Source organism: Budorcas taxicolor, chromosome 18 (genome assembly GCF_023091745.1).
Source record: "Budorcas taxicolor isolate Tak-1 chromosome 18, Takin1.1, whole genome shotgun sequence".
NCBI classification, from domain to species: domain Eukaryota; kingdom Metazoa; phylum Chordata; class Mammalia; order Artiodactyla; family Bovidae; genus Budorcas; species Budorcas taxicolor.
In genome coordinates this window covers 25,839,720-25,859,327 of record NC_068927.1, presented here as the reverse complement: position 1 = coordinate 25,859,327, position 19,608 = coordinate 25,839,720, and the positions used below count along the sequence as shown (strand labels likewise).

General features: G+C 38.6%; 2 protein-coding genes across 2 annotated transcripts in view; one reads left to right on the top strand and one right to left on the bottom strand.

Moving 5' to 3' along the window:
* Nucleotides 1-3,953: 3,953 nt before the first annotated feature.
* NUDT21 (nudix hydrolase 21) lies at nucleotides 3,954-17,358 on the bottom strand. The gene is made up of 7 exons (XM_052656331.1): nucleotides 17,152-17,358; nucleotides 13,025-13,225; nucleotides 12,093-12,156; nucleotides 7,803-7,892; nucleotides 6,270-6,345; nucleotides 5,487-5,601; nucleotides 3,954-4,226 (listed from the first exon to the last, which is right to left on the bottom strand). Exons 1-7 carry the CDS (start codon nucleotides 17,265-17,267, stop codon nucleotides 4,205-4,207), a joined length of 684 nt encoding a protein of 227 aa, XP_052512291.1. The 5' UTR covers nucleotides 17,268-17,358; the 3' UTR covers nucleotides 3,954-4,204.
* A 288-nt stretch (nucleotides 17,359-17,646) lies between these two features.
* Nucleotides 17,647-19,608, top strand: part of OGFOD1 (2-oxoglutarate and iron dependent oxygenase domain containing 1) — a 33,995-nt gene continuing 32,033 nt past the window's right edge. Inside the window, exon 1 of the mRNA XM_052655355.1 lies at nucleotides 17,647-17,823. Coding sequence (XP_052511315.1) covers nucleotides 17,670-17,823 — 154 coding nt within the window. The 5' untranslated portion in view covers nucleotides 17,647-17,669. The remainder of the gene's footprint in view (nucleotides 17,824-19,608) is intronic.

Genomic DNA, 19,608 nt, shown 5'->3' with positions numbered 1-19,608 from the left:
CATAGCTCTATGGTGCCTGCTGTAAAATATACTAGTAAAATTTTCAGAAAAATTTCACAATAACTTTATCAGGTTTGTTCAACCTTTGTTCAATTTATTACACATATGCTCAAGTTCTGAGTTACTATTACAATGATGGAATTAAATTACAAAGTGTTACAGAAGTAGCAAGCATGGTGTCAGACCATCATGACCTTCAAGCAAATTTGATTAAAAGAAACAAAAAAAAAAACCTGAAGTCAATACTCTATGGAAACTGAGGCTTCCAATTATATAACACAGTTAGCAAAATTGTATGTCTACCTGTAAATCCCAGTCTTCAAGTTCCAAGTCCTTTCACATTGCAGAAAATGACCCTTTCACCTCACAGGAAACTGAATCTGCCTAAGACCACTGCCAAAACACAAGGGAGGATTGTGAGAGGAGGGCAACATAGACGTCCCAGGTCTTCAGGTCCTTGCTGTTACGCTAGTTGTCTCTTACCTAATGTAATGGCCCCTGGCCAACAACACTGAAAAAGAATCACGCAGGATTTCGAATGGCACACTATGGTTAGTAGCCACACACAAAAGTCAGAGTCATTCTGTTTTGATTTTTTTATTGAAATGACAATAAAATAAAATAAAAAAAGAACTGAACATTTTAATCAAACTTTAACTTTACAATTATAAAAATATAACCAAAACTTCAGTTTCTTTTATACATTTTTCTATAAACTTAACACCAGAGTAATTCTCAAAGCCAAACTATAAATGATTCTTGTACACTATGATGTGAACACAGCAACCAAAGTTTAAGTTTTTAAAGCACTGATCTTTCCCTTAACAGAACATGATACATTTTCCCAGCTTAACTCTAGTCTCACAATACAATCCAACACTAAAATACAATGACATCTTAACTGGCTTAATCTAGACTTACTTAGGTTTTAGTTTTCTTTTTCCCCAAAACAAGCTAGATGAATATAATACAAGCTAATATTAAAGTGTGTTTTATGGCTCAAGTCAAATTATAGTATTATGCTTTGTATTATGTATTTAACAAAAGCAAGGAGCTTCAAATGAGTCCAGTTTAACCCAAATAATGAGTGATGTAAAACATGTGGAATAATTATGGGAAGCCAAACCTTACACTTATAAAAGTTAACTTATATCTAAGTCAAAGCCCACTAAGCCTCTTCTGGAAAATGCAATATGCGAAATTTCGTGCTCTCGGAAGTGGTCTTAGTGAGGGGCATAAACTGTTCCAAACACTATGAATGAGTGAAAACATCAAGTTTGAGGAACTCCAAGGAGGAAAAGGTACTCCAAGCATTTCGTCTCAAGTGACTGAGCAAGTACTTTAGAAAACAGGCATTAAAAAACTGAAAGCATAGTGAGTCACACTATTTAAGGGAATTTTAAGTGAATGGCTGGCCAGCTGGTTTGCTGAATCTGAGGAACTCCACCTTTCACTTCTGACTAAACATATAAGAAAACAGACTGGCCAGTTTGGTTATGTTTGATCCAAATAAAATACTAACTCAACAAAACTCTTAAACATAAAAAAGGAATTACTGCAACACACAATGCTGTAATAATTTCAAGGGAAGACAATGATAAAAAGTAAAAAAATCTTTTAACTGTTGTCAAAAGATGGATTCAGACACAGAATTGTCATTATGATATTTCAAGTATCATCCACTTATTAAAAAAAATCAAGTCTTCATCACACAGAAACAAAAATTTCACTTTTCTTCAAAGGGATGTCAATCGTAAATATGATTTATAACATTTGAGTAAAACTTTATTTTTTTCCCCTCAATCTGTTGAATACTTTCCAATGTGATTTAGTAGTTTTATACAGAATATGCACTACTTACTCAGGGAAAAGAACATGGCATACATTGTAATTATACAATGCAAAAGAAGGCTTTCATTTACAAACAAACCTGGAAAATAAGGCATTCAAACATATAAGTCATTTAAAACTAGTCAGTATTGATTATGTATAGAATTGGAATGAACATTTAAGACTGTTAGTTCTTGAAGAAATGATAAGAACTTACATATCAAAGTGTTAATTAAACAGTACCCTGTACCCTCTTTCTAATGGACTACATCAAATTTGAACTTCCCCAGTTCTATTTTCATCAGGAAACCTAACAAGAGCATTGGGATACAACTATAACAAGTTCAAAAACAAGTTTTTAAAATGTGTATTATGAATTTTAACTCAAAATCAGATCTATTATATTCCAGGTTGGTAACTCCAGCTTACTATTTTTCTCACGTAAGCCCCAAGGTATGGATGACTCAAGCACTTACATTACTGGAGGTAATGATCAAGAAAGGATTTCTAGGTCAAAGCTTGAGTTACAAAAGGACGAGTGGCCTCAAATCCGATGACATTTCAACTCTAACACTCCTTACTGACACCACTTCAAATCACACCACGAAAAAGTCTGCCTCTCTTCACTTTCCCCAAAGGGCATGAGCTAACACACTTGAAAGTGGTCACCACAGCTTTCCAACTGGAGGCTAGAAACAATCATGGAAGGTAGGCTGGAGATTGAGCCATGTCCATCTCTGCCTTCTCCAATCTTGTAGGATGCATCAGTGAGCTCAACAGTAAAACTACAGTTAGCTAGAAACATGTGAATGTGAAGCAGAATGGCAGAACTGTTACACTTGAAGGAGGGGGGACTATCCATAGAAACAGGGGCTCTTTCAAAGGCAATCCCTGGTCATTTTTGGTCCTGGAGACAGGTGCTCACCCATTAGTAGGCACAGTTATAGCCACTATTAGATTCACAACTGTGTGAAGGTTTCTTAGGACCTCACCTAAATAAAGCTAAATGTTTAAAATTGCTCAGTTGCTCTTTGTCTCATTTTCTCAAGCCTAAATAGGAAGAATATATGATGTATCTTTCACGTCACCCAATATTCAGAATAGCTCTGTCATCAGTACCATAAAGACACACAACTAACCAAAAGTTCGTTTCTATCTATGAAAAACATAACTAGCAATCTATTTTAGTAGCTGCATCTTAGACTTCCTTTACATTAAATCTACAATCAACCGTTTATAATAAGGCATACACAATGTACTATTAAGCAATAACAAGGCCAATTCTTTTCCCTTAAGAATTTTTTTTATTCCCTCAAATTTGATCCTAATTTAACTGCACTTTTAAGATTCTTAAATTTGGTATTTTTCTCATAGGCTGACAAAATCTAATTCTGACTATTCCAAAATATTTTTGAAAAGGCTTTATGTCACTTTTTAAAACCAAACTTTCACCTCATTGGCTATAATTCCACATTTGTTTGTTTGAAATAACAAACTTTATAATCCAAGAGTTCAAAACCTACCAGACCCACTTTTAGAAACTTCCTTCACAGATCACCATTTCACCACAGCCATAAAAATAACTTAAGACACATAATTTCACAAGAGCACAGTTAATGAATACTTCCATTATGGGGGGGGGTGTGTTTAATTGAGCCCTGGGACCTCTTTTATACCAATTCCCACGACATTCCCCGACCGAGTCAATTTTAACAGTTTCCTGTATGGCTAACGTCTGTTGCATGTGAAATAAGGTCTAGCTATGCTGGTATAAATGTACTCATCAGTAATACACTTGGAGTTCTGCTGTGATATAACTCATAGAGAGTGCAAAATTGGTATTGCAGTTGCACCTTGGATTCAATCAAGCAAATGTAGTTCCCCAAAGTAACAGACAATTCTCATCACAAAAATCTACAACATGGTCTTGGGAGTATACCCCCAAGAATGGTATCAGAGCAAAGAGTCCCACTTAAGCCTTCGCTTACGGCTTGACTGACCTTAATCTGCCATTATATCTTAACATTCACCTGTTTAGTTGGGGAAAAGGAATCCTTGCCTATAAGAATTTTACAAGTGTAATGTGAAATAAAAAATCAAAACAACAAAAAAAACATAGAAAGAAGTCCACTTTCTTTAATGTTGTACAAAAAATATTTGTGTAGAACCAAAAGTAAACTAAACAATATCACATTTGTTTACAGCACAATCTAGCTTTTCATATTAACTTTACTATTCAGACCATAGAAAGTAGGTGGTAATTTCAGGACTGGGAAAGGGCTAACACCAAAAAAACTTAAGGGACGTTTCTTCTACACTGTGCGTAGCTGTGCTCACAGAGACGGCTTCTCTTACTTCTCTGCTGTGCAGCAACTCAGTTGTATATAAAATTGAACCTGAATTTTAAAAAGAACAATATCTTTATTAAAAACAATATTACTTACATTTTTTCTACCTTAGATAAATTTATCTGGACATTAAAACTCTTCCTTGATATTTTGGGCATTTTCTACATAGACACCCTTTTCTTCCACTTGTCATATCTTACATTCAATACTGCTGAATACTTATAACGTAAAAAAATTCTAATAGTGTAAGTTTGATTATCCACTTTCCTTGAGGGAAGTAAACATTTTTATACCTCATTGTATTCTGACCACCCAGCACAATTACTGTTACCTGACAGTAGATGGATCATTTTAAATAAATGAATAACATGACTTTTTTCATATCCCATACTTCAATGTGTAACCCATGAACAGACCAAAGCAGAGGAACAAAAGATGAAGTCTGACTTCAGTGCCAGAACAGAAAGACCAATTTCACACTAAACACGCTTGCACAGAAGGCCAAGATTACAACCGAAATTGTTTTCAAAGTAACATTTGTTAAGCATTTACCAGGTGCCTGGCATTATTCTAAGCACTTTATTATATGTTATTTCACCTAGTCCTTATAAATCTATGAAGCTGGGTCTACCATCCCCCTTTACAGGTGAAGAAATAGGTATAATAATTTGTTAGAGACCACACTGCCCGGAAGCAATGATGGTAGAATTCAAATCCACACACTGACTGTAGAATGCATATTATTAACCACTATGTTATTCTATGAGTCCTATCTGTTACTGACAAGGACCTCAACCAGTGTAAGTCAATTTAAAAAACAAAACAACACACATTTCTCATCACTTCATCTGCCTTAAAAAAAAATTAAACTCCATGTAAAAATTCAGGACTTAATCCTAAATGCCCCAACTTGGACCTAAATAGATTTCCCAATGAGTAATGAGAATACTCATTAAGACAAGAGATTCAATTCTCCACAGTTTTTTTATACATAACTTCCATCATATTTATTATACATTGTTGACTACGATTTTACCATCTCTTCTTTGAATGATGGTTTCAAACTTACCTGTAGAAAATATCAGATTTGGAGAAGAACAGATGCACAAATACCAGAATGTCATGCTGCAACTTAAGGTCTGAGGACACAGTCATCTTTGGCTTAATCCACACAAGACCTAGGGATCCATCTACCGTCTTAGTTTCCTTAAAGACCAAAATTTATGAACTATCCCTCCTCGAGTGGCTTGAATTATTTTAAATCCAGCAGTTTAGATGCAGCAAACAAAAAAGCCCAACTCTCCATACCTGCTCAAAAGCTGGGGGAGACTAGAAATGATGGGTCCATATCCAGGGGCATTGTCGTATAGTTCAAACAGCGGTGCAGCCACCAGCTTGTAATTTTTAGGGACTGCAAACAAGGCTAAAACAAAAACAGTGTTTATTGGCTAAAATAAAAACAGTATTCATTTTCTATACTTCCTTATATAAACACTGCTTCTACTTCACTAGTAATCACTAATTTTACATTTGAGAAACTTCTGAGGAAAAAAATAATTCTCATTAACACATTTTGGTTGTGTCTTTTAAGCAAAGGTCAGTCACAGCTTTGAAATGGACTCTAAATAAATTCATGCTGTTAACAACCAAGAGCACCTTATGAGTGCTGGCTCTGGGAGAAAGGGGAGGAGACCCTTGATCTTCTAATTTATTTTGAATTTCATTTTACAAGTATCAAAAACCAGAGTAGTTGTTAATGTGCACAACAGAGCTAAAGACTCTATTATTAAAAAAATCAATTAATCTGTCTCCTAAAATTTTATCACAATGTGAAATTAATACCAGCAGCTAAACAGTTATTAAAAATACTATAACCTGATATTTTTGGCTCCAGTTATTTACTCTTCCCCGGTAACATAACTGGCCTATCCAAGAAAAACTAGGTAATTGTGGATAAAAATGGTATGTGTTTTTAGTTTTACAATAAATCCCCAAATTCAAGTAACTTGAGGAAAATCACAAATAGAGGTATCCTTGATACTACACTACAGAAGTTTTTAGATGGCTGCCTTTAAGAATAAAGCAACTTACCTTTCTCTTGAAGCTGAACCAGAAACAACTTCTTATGTTCCTTAGGTTTTGTAATATGTGCAGGAATATATGGATACTAAAATAACAAGAGAATAATTTGTAGTTGCCAAGACATCCCTGACACCTCCCAAGCCTCCACTGACCAACATCTCCCATTTCAGACTTTAAGCTCAAGTATCAGGCCTGAAGACCAGCTTCTTTATAACCTCAACACAATTTTAACATGTACACCATGGCTTCATTTATTTCTTATGTGTTTATCCCCTAATACAGTGAACTCCCTGAAGAAGAATCCTTTCTAGTTTTCCCTTTGCCTAACGGATCTGGTACCTAACGGATGAATAAATACATGCTTTAATAAATATAAAATATCAAGCAGTAAATGATTGATTCACAGAAACAATGATAGGTTGACAAGTTTAAACACAATGAAGTCTGACATAAATATTTATAATAATAGTTATCTTTTCAAATCATATCATTACAAAGTTAAATTTGCTAGAATCCTGATGCAGACCACGTTTACTAAATAAAAAGTTTAAATACAATGAGGTGCTCGACAGGAAATTTCTCCCCACAATCACCACACCCCCCACATGGAACAATGCTGCAGGAACATTGGATGAGCGGTCTGTCAGCTGAACAAAGTCAAATTGTTTGTGAAAATGGAGAAAATATTTTGAAGAATGCAAAGGAAGAAGAGAATTACAGAGGGAAGGTTGCTACCTGAGAAAGAAGAATTTTACACAAAGAATTCTAAAAGTCTAAGATAAAGATTTCTTCTTCTTCTGCTGTGCACACATAATGAAACCTCTCCTGCATCTCCCCATAATACATTCAGAGAAGCCTACTTTCCTTTTTGAAGTATTTGAGGGCAGGGGAATTTAAAAAGTGCTAAAAACAGGCATAATGGGAAAGAAGGATAAAAACAGAGGCTGCCAAAAGGAGGTATCAGCATCCCCATTTCTGTAAGAAACTTGTACAGAGACTAAGTATCCTTCCCAGAATGATACAGTTAAGCAATGATGCCAGGATTCAGCTGAGTCTATCCAACTCTTACCTAACTGGAAAAGACTATTCCCACTGTGCCATCCCAATGGGACCTAAACAGTCCTCCGACTACATACCAGAGCCATCCCCAGGGTATAATGAATCATGACCCCTCCGTACATGATCATGAAAACCATGCACACTGGCATCAGAGAGATCCAGTGAGGAGAGCGTGCTTCAAAACAGCAGAAGTGTGGACAGCAGGGATGGAGCGGTCAAAAGGAACAGGAGTGCTGAAGTATGACCATGAGCTAACTGGTGGGGGTGAGTGAGAGCTCATGGGATTTGTTCAGTTTTACTATGCTACTTTTGTACATATTTGAAATTTTCCTTTAAAAGAAAAAATGCTTGGCTTTTATTTTTTAATTTAAATTAACGAGAGAAAAAAGGAAATTTCAAGTCAAATTAGAACTTTTTAAATGGCTAGAATTAAATCAGTTTCCTACTTCCCCAAATGCCCAGCAAATATAACTGAACACTGACCTGAGGAGGCTCAAAATTTGGTCTCCACCAGTTGCCAATGCAGTCATCGATGACCCAGTCTTGCAGGACTCCATCTTGACGACCCAGTATCTGTCAAAAAGAAACGATAAAGCCGGTAAACTAAATATACATACCAATGAATATCCTTCTTCAGTGAAGAAGGTATTTTTCACAACACACCTAATAGAGATGAATAGCTAATATGCCCCCATATAGATTTCCTTTTACAATGTATCTGTGTCATTCTGCCCAAGACATAAACTATTAGTTCAAAACTGGCAAGCTAGCATCAACATGATGATGGAGGACCAACTCATCTGTTCTGTGCCTTGGCACTGAAAATCAAAGACTAATTACCTATATCAACCAACGGCATACAACAGTTTTCTAGAATCAGCTATAGCTTTTGTAAATCACCCACCTAACCAAGCTATAGAAATAAGTATGCAAAATTCAGTTTTTATTTCCATAAATCTGTATATCACAAGATTAAATTTAACTTAATCAGAGTTATGCTCTACAGATTTTAATTAGCCAAAAATGGTTTTACAAAGTTCATGACAAGAAAAAGCAGTTAAAAAGCAGTTAACTGTCCCACTTTACCATTCCCACTGGCTACAACTTTCAACTCTTAGCTGTTTTTCCCCCTGATATTTGCCTCATTTTTAAAAGCATTCTTCTCGTTTTTAAATAAACTGTTTATCTCAGTTTTAGGTTTACAGAAAAGTGGAAGCCTAGAACTAGGGAAGCCCTAGAACTCCAGCTGTGAATCAGAGCTGAGAACATCTACAGATTGAAGAGACTTCCCAAATATACCACAGCCAGTTTTCCCTACTATTAACATCTTACATTAAGATAGCGTATTTGTCACAACCAAGGAACCAACACTGATAACCTTATTATTAACTGAAGTCCATATTTTCATCAGATGACCTTCATTTTCACCTAATGTCTTCTTTTTTCAGTTCCAGAACCCCACCCAGGGTATTACATTATATTTGCATTTCTCCTCAGGCTTCTCTAAGACTGACAGTTTCTCAGACTTTCCTTATTTTTGATAACCTTCAGTTTCGAGGAGTAGGAGTTAGGCATTTTGTATTATAGAATGTCCCTCTATTAGACCGAGATATCAGATTTCAGGGAACTGGGGAAGGAAAATCACAGAGGTAATGTTTCATTCTCATCACATCATTGCAAGGGGGTACATTCCATTAATATGATTTATCACTGATATTAACCTTGATCACCTGGCTGAGGTAATATTTGTCAAGCTCTCTACTATACTTTTTAATAGTTACATTTTTAATATTCTTTTATGACCATTTCTTGATTGCTTTTCATTTTTAAAAACCTTTGAAAAAATTTAACACCCTCTACTATGGAACAAGAATTTAGATCTTAAAACCATATTCCCCACTCATACTTTCTCTTCTACCATGCTCCCATTGTCAGTATTTAAGTCAACATTCAGTATTTAATGTGACTTAGTGAATCAGCAGAAGATTTATTAAACTATAATTACACACCCCTACTTGAACAACTCTTTCCTTCAGAGACAATACTCATTTCATTCACTATCACTAATTCATTCCCCACATTCTCCACAAGAGCTTAAATTTCTTCTCAATTCAAATATTATTCTATCAAATATTATTCTATTTTCCTAAGAGACATTTTTCTATCATTCTGCTTCGATCTGTAGTTGCTCTCAGCCCTGATTCACAGCTGGAGTTCTACGGCTTCTCCTGTTCTCTCTCCTGTGTTATTAGAGCCTCTCTATATTCTTAACCCTGTCCCTTTCTCTGTTCATTCTTTCATTTTACTGGTGAATATTCTCCATCCACTAGCTTCCTAAAAAAAGGTACAAAAGACATCACCTTTATAGAAACTCTGCCAGGCTGGAAATAACTTTATCTGCACACTTGACTTATAGTTTGATTAGATAAAAAAGTCTCAGATGGATACTATGTACTTTCAGATTTATGAAGGCATGCTCCATGATGACTTAGCTTCTGGTATTGTTTCTGGGAGGCTGATGCCATTTCTGACTTTAATGTTTTTGTATTTAACCCAGGTCTACCCATTCCTTCTCCCCAACTTTGGAAACTTTCAGGATTTCTCTCTTTACCCTTTTTCTAGAAAGGACAGTAGTTCTTTTCAATCTGAAAACTAATGATTAGGTTTGGGAAACTTTCTTGAATTATTGCTTTGCTAACTCCTTTTCCTCTGTTTTATTTATCCAGGTTAGATTTCATTTTTTTAATTGAATTATAGTTGCTTAACAATGTTTCAGGCGTACAGCAACATGATTCAGTTATACATATATATATATATCCTTTTTCAGGTTTTTTTTTCCACTATAGGTTATTACAAGATACTGAATATAGCTTTCTTTGCTATATAGTAGATCCTTATTGTTTCTACAGTTTATACTGATCCTTTTCTTTTACCTATGTTCTTTTTGTTCTACTTTCTGGTAGATTTCAACTCTATTTTTTAACTCACTACTCAATTTGTAATTCTGCCTTTTAAAAAAATTACTCATGAGTCCTTTTTTGTTGGCTGTATAGTCTTTTCTAATGGCAAACTATTCTACAGATACAATGTCTCCTTTTATCACATCAATAATATTAATTATAATTCTGCTGATAACTGAATTTTCTGTTTCTGCTAAGTTCCCTTTGCTTCTTTTGCTCTTTCCTGTTTAGAAGTTTTCCCCAAAAGCCTGGTGATACTGGTTACCTGCTCGCAATTAAGGGTAAAATAACCTGCTTAACTGACAACTCTGTGTACATGAGTGACCAGGCTACCCCAGTTCTTTGGGTAGATTCCCAAATATAATCTATCATCAAAGTATTCTTTGGAACTCTCCATTTCTCCAGGGGGGGGGGGAAAAACACCTTCTAATCTTCCGCCTGGGGTATATAAACCTAGCTGTTAACACTATCAGCCTAGTAGAAGTCTCACTATCCAGGCTGTAACTTCACTTATTCTCCCCACCTCCTTAACTTTTTCATTGCTTAGTGTTTTCCAATTTAACCTCTACTAAGAATTAATCAGCAGCCAGTCTCTGCCTAAATGTAAAGTAGGGAAGATGATCTAGGTACATCAATAATCCTATGCAGACTGCCAGTCAATTCAGCTTTCAGTCCATGCACACCCCCTCATTCACAAGTACCCTCAATTCCTAAGCTTTTCTGATGTTCTAGAGTGCTGGGTCCTTGACTGCCCTTCTGGGAGGCTGAGGTTTTGGCTAAGTCAATTATGATTCGCTCACCTGCCTTCTACCTTCAAACACTTTTTCCTTGTTATGGTCTCATTTTACATTCCATCAACTTACTGGACTTTAATCTTTCTAAAACCCCTTTAATGTTTTTTGGTGGAGTTATAAGAAAAAGCTGAGGTAAGTTCAATCTATCGTATATAAGCTGAGGTAGATTCAATCTATCGTACATAAATGAAAGTTCAAACACAGCAGAATATTTAAGACTAACACTGCATTTTAGAAATACTAAAAAACAAGTCAAAGTGGAAGAAATACAGGTTTTAGTTTTGTCTCCTTTCTGTATCTGCCAAGAATTTTGCACAGAATATGTACGAGTTTTATAACTAACGGGGGCTGCATGCTAAGAAAGAAAACTATTTATTAATGAAACAGCCTACAATCTCAAAAACCTCCAGCATCTATATGCATCTGGCCCCAAGTCTTTAGAGACAGACATTAGAAAAGCTTCTAAAAAGTAACAACCTGGGCAAAGCCTAAAAGGTATGTGCAAAAATGAAAATAGGTATGTAACAGGAATCATTCTCCTGTCAAAATTCCAACACCTACTCTGGAATAAAATTACCTGCATTCAAATCTCCAGCTTCACCACACACTAGCTGTAAAACATCAAGGAAGCTACTTGCACTTTCTGTGCCCTAGTTTATCAGTAAAACAGGATTAACAGCACCCACTTCCTAATGCTATTATGATGTTTAAACAAATTATTGCACGTAAAGCACTTAGAACATTGCTTAGCAGTCAATACTCAGTAAATGTTGTTTTATTAACCATTATTGCTACATCAACTATTTCAATGGAAAATAATGCTATGACAAAGTATAAGTTCAACTTACAGAAAATAAACATTGTACTAACACTCTGAATTTATGTTTTATTTATAGAAAACTAAATATTTAAAATAAACTCATCCTTTTCAAGGCATAAAAAAATCTGACTATGCATTAAGTTGACGGTATTTAGATGAGCATTAATGAAATCATCAAAGTGGTTAAACAGAAAAATACCTCTGTCATTAAGCGTTTTAGTCCTTCAACTTCATCTTCTCCTGGATTAAGCTCACCACCAGGTCTGTATAAAGGTTAAAATTTCAGCTTTCAACTTGTATTAACAATTTGGGTTAACAGGAAAAACACAATAATTACTATTTCTATCAAGTAGCTTCGTAACACATTTCGGTGTCACATAAGGCAATTAAAGCAAACAAATGTCAAATGGAAGGGGAAGAATGTGCTAGAAAACGGAATTCATGTCCATTCACGAGATTCACAGTAGACAAACCCTAGTCTTAAAATATGTACCAGAACATAAACATCACATAGTTGCTGGAAACCAGTACATCCCAATTTTTTCTCTCTGGAGGTTATCTAGTGATAATGGAGTCTAGAAATGCTGAGAAAGCAGTGGACCCACATTCTCTAGATCTGAAGAATGCGGCATTTTTTAAGAATTCCAAACTAAGTATTTGAGAACACTCTTTTTGGTACAATCTAGTCAAACAGTTGTGGACTAAACATACTGAGAGATTTATAAACTTAAATGAGAAAACTAAACAATCTATAAAAATGTAAAGCATTTTAAGAACAGGAAACACTATTGATCCTAGGCAAGAAATAATATCAATTGTTCTCAGTAATGCTACAAAGACATCTAGAAATTGAACTTGGACTCGTTTGTTTCATAGGGCTTCTCTCAAGCCCAGTCATTAGCATCAACAATACAGAGAAACATGCAGATTTCTAGTTAGACCATTCTAGTTAGACCACAGTGTTCATAAATGAACACTGCAATGGAGAAAAAAAATGATTTTGAGTTTCTCTTCCAAAAGACTCCAGTAACAGCCATGTTTGTTGAGACAAATGGCTAAAAGCTAAAGCTGTATTAAAGCTGCATAAAACAGCCATCTTATTAAAAGTTGTTCATTTCCAATGACACTTACAATTTGAAGAACGTTGTTCCCAGCTGTAGCAGTAACACATGGGGTAGCCGGTGCTCATGGACAATCAAAACACCTTCTACAGTCCTCCTCATGCCAATTTTATCAAATTCCTCCCTCATGCGCTGAAATCTGGCTGCAACAGAGCTGTCCTTCTCATAGAGAGGCTCTTTTGTACCAAAAGTGTAATTGGTAAGAGGGTACCTGTGATCCAAATATAGACATCTGAGAACTGTAGACCATAAATTACTAGGACAGACACCAATCACATAAAAGAAACCTTGGTAAAAAGTGTATATATATATTGCACTTAGAGACAAAGAATTTGAACAAAGTTAAACAACTAGTTAATAAGAGAGCAGAGAAGGAAATGGCAACCCACTCCAGTGTTCTTGCCTGAAGAATCCCAGGGACGGGGGAGCCTGATGAGCTGCCATCTCTGGGGTTGCACAGAGTCAGACACGCTGAAGTGACTCAGCAGCAGCAGCAGAGATTAGAATCTAGCTCTCTGGACTCTAAAACCAGAACTTTCATTAGCTCAAGCTGTTACTTCCTACTTGAACTCTCAAGTATAGATGAAGTGAAGTGCAGGGAAGTGAAGTCGTGTTCGACTCTTTGCGACCCCATAGACTGTAGCCTACCAGGATCCTCTGTCCATGGGATTTTCCAGGCAATAGTACTGGAGTGGATTGCCATTTCCTTCTCCAGGGGATCTTCCCAACCCAAGGCTCGAACCCGGGTCTCCCGCATTGTAGATAGACGCTTTACCGTCTGAGCCACCAGTTCAGGTCAAGTATAGATGACAATATCCTTAAAGCTCTTAAACGCACAGAGTAGCAGCTATCTGAATAACTGGCAATCCTCTGGTTTTAGATGCTAACACTGTCAACCTGGCTAATGTGCCCTTGGGCTCCTCTACCAATCTAATCATCAATTCTATTAATTATGAGTGCTAACGGCTGATGTCTTTTTCTATAAACTGAGCCACCACTTTCCATAATCTCCCCAGTTATTTTCTATTTGTCCCAGTCAACTATCATCAGAGTTTTCTGGTAACTTTCTTCTTCAGATGAACTTTTCTTTCCCTTCTAAGATGTTGAGCCTTCTGCATTTCTTCTATTCAGTATCTTTATTCTTCCTTTCTCTTCCTTTCTCCTTGCTGACTAGATGTAATATAAACATTCTCTACTCCTTTATCAAGTATTCAAAATATAATATATTGAAAAGTTTTCTTCTTGCCTAGTAAATATTTTTTCCTTAAAAATAGTTTAAAAACTCATATTTCATCACAGGTATCACCTTGTAACCCTTTGATCATAAGACTTACAGAAAGCAGCCTTTGATTATAAATCTTTGGATAAGAATGCTTTGGCCACACTTGCCTGTCCCCAACATATCTTGTCTACCAAAACTCCTTGTGTTAGAAGTCAACAACTACACAACTAATCCACTAAACTATTCTTAGAAGGGGAACAAATCAAGGTTGCCAAAATGTTAAAAAAAAAAAAAAAAAATTTACTTTAATTCCAGAAGCCAAATTCCAGGCATAAGTGAAGCAGCACTAAAGTAACTAAAATAAACTATTTCCAAGGTGCTCTAAAGATTTTAGGACCTTCCCCAGTAGACTCAATGCTAAACCTAACACCTTCATCATGAGTAGCAGCAACTCCACATAGCACTCTGTGCCCTGAAATTTTAAAAAAAAAGGCTTTATATACATTAACATTCAGTTCTCACCACCTGAATCAGAATTAAAGACAGCTCTAATACATCTCTATTGCAAACCCAGCTCTCACATCAAGAGATGCCATTAAGATGAAATATAAGGCTGTTCAGCTGTGAAGTCGGTGCCAGCCCAGACACATCTGTAGTACTCCCATCCTACTGTGAGCTTTGTAGAGCAGGGACTACACCTGACTTCCTCACCACTGTCTACCCAGCATTAACCCTAGTGCCTGCTACAAACTAAGCATTCATGCAATATTTGCTCATAAAATATACTGGAGGAGAGAGAACTTATTTTCAACTTAGGCCATTACTCAACCAGGTCAACTGAATTCACAACACAATTCTTTCTGAATACTGTGATTATACAGGAGAGGGAAAGTACTGCAAATCCATTAACTCATAACTTTAATGGAGCAAAAATTGAAACATTTCCACCAAGTTAGTTCGACATAATGGTTTGATGAAAAATAACCGAATAATCAAGGTAAAGCAAGGTAAAACTGTGAGCACTAACAATAATAACCAATGAAAGTAATACAGAAGCTGTGCTTTCACATTTTTTAAAAAAACATTTAGCCCTTCTATTTCATGGGAATACTATTGAGGATTTTTCTAAAGATGTGATATGAAATTAAAATGCTATTATGTTAGTGTAATAGCTAGAGATATTAACTTGTATGTGTATGCTCAGTCGCTCAGTCATATCCAACTCTTTGCCACCCCTTGGACCACAGCCCAACAGGCTCTTCTGTCCATGAGATTTTCAAGGCAAGAATACTGGAGGGGTTGCCATTTCCTCCTCCAGGCCATCTTCCTGACCCAGGGATCAAAACGGTGTCTTCTGTTCTGCACTGGCTAGTGGATTCTCTACCGCTAGTGCCACCTGGGAAGTCCGTTAACATATACAGTATCTACTACTTGTATGAAGTGAAGTGAAGCCGCTTTGTCGTGTCCGACTCTTTGCGACCCCATGGGCTGTAGCCTGCCAAGCTCCTCTGTCCATGGGATTCTCCAGGCAAGAATAATGGAGCAGTTTGCCATATCCTTCTCCAGGGGATCTTCCCAACCCAAGGATCGAAACTAGTTCTCCTGCACTGCCGGCAGACTTTTACCATCTGAGCCACTAGGGAATTCCTATCACTTGTATACTATCTACTAGTTCCAGATTTCATAAACCCAACGTTTTTATTACCTAAATTTCCATCACCTGTTCTGTCAAATAAAACAAACCCATCTTTTCAATTCAAATTCCTTTTGAGCAAATTTCATTTATTTGAAGATAAAGAAGAGAAACACCTAATATTCCCTACCAAAACACCAGTATCAGTTATTCTTTGCATCCTTTAAATACTGACCAATATAAAATGCTCATTTTCCTCCATTAGCTCGGCACCATGGTGCCTCTCAAACTCTCAGAAATAATTTTTTTTTTTTTTTAAGAAAAAGCATACTGATAATTTCCTGAGCAAGACATAGCCCAAATTTCAATTCCCTGCCACAGTTTACTTTTGAGAGTGGCTTCGAAATGCAATTGCTTGAAGCGCTTAAACAATAAGACGTTAAAAGTAAAATGCAGCCCACAATGGGTTCTTTGGAGCTACATTTTGGAGGACTGAAAGGGCTTCCCAGGTGGCTCAGTGGTAAAGAATCCGCCTGCCAGGCAAGAGACGCAGGTTCGATCCCTGGGTCGGGAAGATCCTCTGGAGAAGGGAATGGCAATCCACTCTAGTATTCTGGCGTGGAAAATCCCATGGACAAAGGAGCCTGGACGTCTGCAGTCCCTGGGACGCCGAAGAGTCAGACACAGCTTAGACCTCCAAGGTCTGAAAGCCCATCTACAATGAAAGCCCCAGCCCCCTCCCAAGCTGGGGCCTCCTGGCTGCTCGGATGCTGTCGCTGCGGCGAAGACATGTAACGGAACATGGGGGAAGACAGACAGCCCTAAGCAGATGAATAAAATGTATTCAGGAGCCGACACTCAATAAAGCAACAGAGAAAAAGACTAAGCCTGAGCGTTATAGCTAGATCTCGAAAGCTTACTATTAAAGCAAAGCCTGAACGGCAAAAACGATACTACGTTTTACCACTCACACCAAATAAAAACACACAAAATATCACATAAGCGCCGTTAAAGGATAAACACCACGGTTTGCGGCTGGTTATCTCCACATACGTGGGGAAAGAATGAGTTCAGAGCGTTTTCTACAATGAATGCAGGGGCATGGAAACAAGCCATCTTTCCAGGAAAGGGAAAACCCTCTCAAGTAGGGCTCTAGCCTGTGGCGCTGGAGGGGGAGGAAGGGGAGGCCGCCGAGGGCGCGCCAGAAGACTGGAGTCTTTAGGGGCGCTCACGACCAAGGGGATGCAGATAGAACCGCGCGCGAGGGCCAGGCCGCACTTACAGGTTGATGGTGCGCTCCAGGGTGAGGGGCTTGGTCTGCTGAATGTACTTGTTGCCGAACTGGGTGACTCCCCGGGGCCAGCCGGTCTGCGAGCGATTGGGCGGCACCACAGACATGCTGGCGAGCTCGGGCACTAGCAGCAAGCGGAAAACGGGAGGCAGGGAGACTTTCCCTGTGTGAGCAGCGGTTGTCTGCGTCCCACTCAGCAGACGCCGGCGGCCATTAACAAGAGAAAGCCGAAGGAGGCGTACGCACGCCGGAAGAGCACCCGGAGCCTCGGGCGGCAGGAAATAGAAAGGCGGTTTCCTATCCACAACGATCCAATCACTGCTGGGATAGCTGCAGTATCTGGAGCTTCCATTGGTAAATCAGGTACTGGTTCCGCCTTCCTTTACCTCAGTGCTTCCTATTGGATAGCGGTAGGGAAACACGGGAAAGGAGGCATTCTGGGAATTATAGTCTCCTTAGGAAAAGAGCTGCTACCTCAGCGTGCCGTGGGTGTTGTAGCTAGCGAAGAGATGAACGGAAAGCGGCCTGCTGAGCTCGGTTCTGACCGGGCGGGGAAAAAAGTAAAGAAGGAGGTGATGGCTAAGTTCTCGGATGCTGTCACAGAGGAAACTTTGAAAAAGCAAGTGGCTGAGGCCTGGAGTCGCAGGACGCCATTCCGCCACGGTAAGCGGGCGCTGTGAAGAGGGAGGCGCAGCGCAGGGTTGAGGGCCGCTGAAAAAGTCCTGGCAGTCGAGCAACAAGGCTACAGTACAAGAGGCTCTTGGAGAGAACGTGACTTTGGCCACCTCCGACTCTCCTGCCTGGCCTGCTGTCGCTTTTTAATCCAAGTTCTTTTAGCTTTAGAAACCCAGTAGAGAAACAAATGTAGGCCAGGAAGTTTCAGGAAGTAGACGGCCTGCAAATTGGTGGAAATTCTGAAATTAGAGATTAGCGAATTAGCACCTTCTTCACTCTTTGTGCGTCTTTGGGCAATGAGTTCAGCTCCTTACTGTGTAAACTAAGATCAGTTCAGTAGCTCAGTCGTGTCCGACTCTTTGCGACCGCATGAACTGCAGCGCGCCAGGCTTCCCTGTCTATCACCAACTCCTGGAGCTTATTCAAACTCATGTCCATCGAGTTGGTGATGCCCTCCAAACATCTCATTCTTGGTCGCCCCCTTGTCCTCCCGCCTTCAGTCTTTCCCAGCATCAAGGTCTTTTCCAATGAGTCAGTTCTAAGTATCAGGTGGCCAAAGTATTGGAGTTTCAGCTTCAGCATCAGTCCTTTCAATGAATATTCAGGACTGATTTTCCTTAGGATGGACTGGTTGGCTCTTCTTGCAGTCCAAGGAGTCTTCTCCAAACCACAATTCAAAATTATCAATTCTTTGGCGCTCAACTTTCTTTATAGGCCAACTCTCACATCCATACATGACTACTGGAAAAACCATAGCTTTGGTTAGACGGACCTTTGTTGGGAAAGTAATGTCTCTGCTTTTGAATATGCTGTCTAGGTTGATCATAACTTTCTTCCACGAAGCAAGCGTCTTTTAATTTCATGGCTGCAGTCACCATCTGCAGTAATTTTGGAAGCTCAGAAAATAAAGTCTCACTGTTTCCATTGTTTATCTATCTGCAGTGAAGTCATGGGACCGGATGCCATGATCTTAGTTTTCTCAATGTTGAGTTTTAAGCCAACTTATGCACTCCTCTTTTACTTTCATCAAGAGGCTCTTTAGTTCTTCTTCACTTTCTGCCATAAGGGTGGTGTCATCTGCGTATCTGAGATTATTGATATTTCTCCTGGCAATGTTGATTCCAGCTTGTGCTTCATCCAGCCCGGCATCTGGCATGATGTACTCTGCAAATAAGTTAAATAAGCAGGGTGACAATATACAGCCTTGATGTACTCCTTTTCTTATCTGGAACCAATCTGTTGTTCCATGTCCAGTTCTAACTGTTGCTTCTTGACTTGCATACAGATTTCTCAGGAGACAGGGAAGGTGGTCTCATATTCCCATCTCTTTAAGAATTTTCGGTGCTCTTCCCCGGGCCGTTCACTGCAGGACCGACTCTGGTACCCCCCCCCCCCGGCCGCCGCCGCCCCTGCCCCTGCCCCTGCCCCGCCGCCGCCGCCGCCGCCCCTGCCCCACCGCTGCCGCCTCGGGACCGGCTGTATGGTTAGGCCACAATCTTCAATGAGTAGACATTTTCCTCAGTTCTGTGGTGTTCTCGGTCACACATTTATGGAGTTTCTGAAGGGCAGTGGAGATTACTGCCAGGCACAGCATGACCTCTATGCAGACAAGTGAACTGCAGAAATTCATTACTGCTCAACCAAGAAGCCCCCATAAGACTGGTTAACCTGGACACAGAGGTGTTGAATTGAAATCCACAGAGCATTTTTATACAAGAATTCTGATCTGGATGGGGTAAACCTCAGTGCACTTCCTTTCTGTTGCCTCAGTAT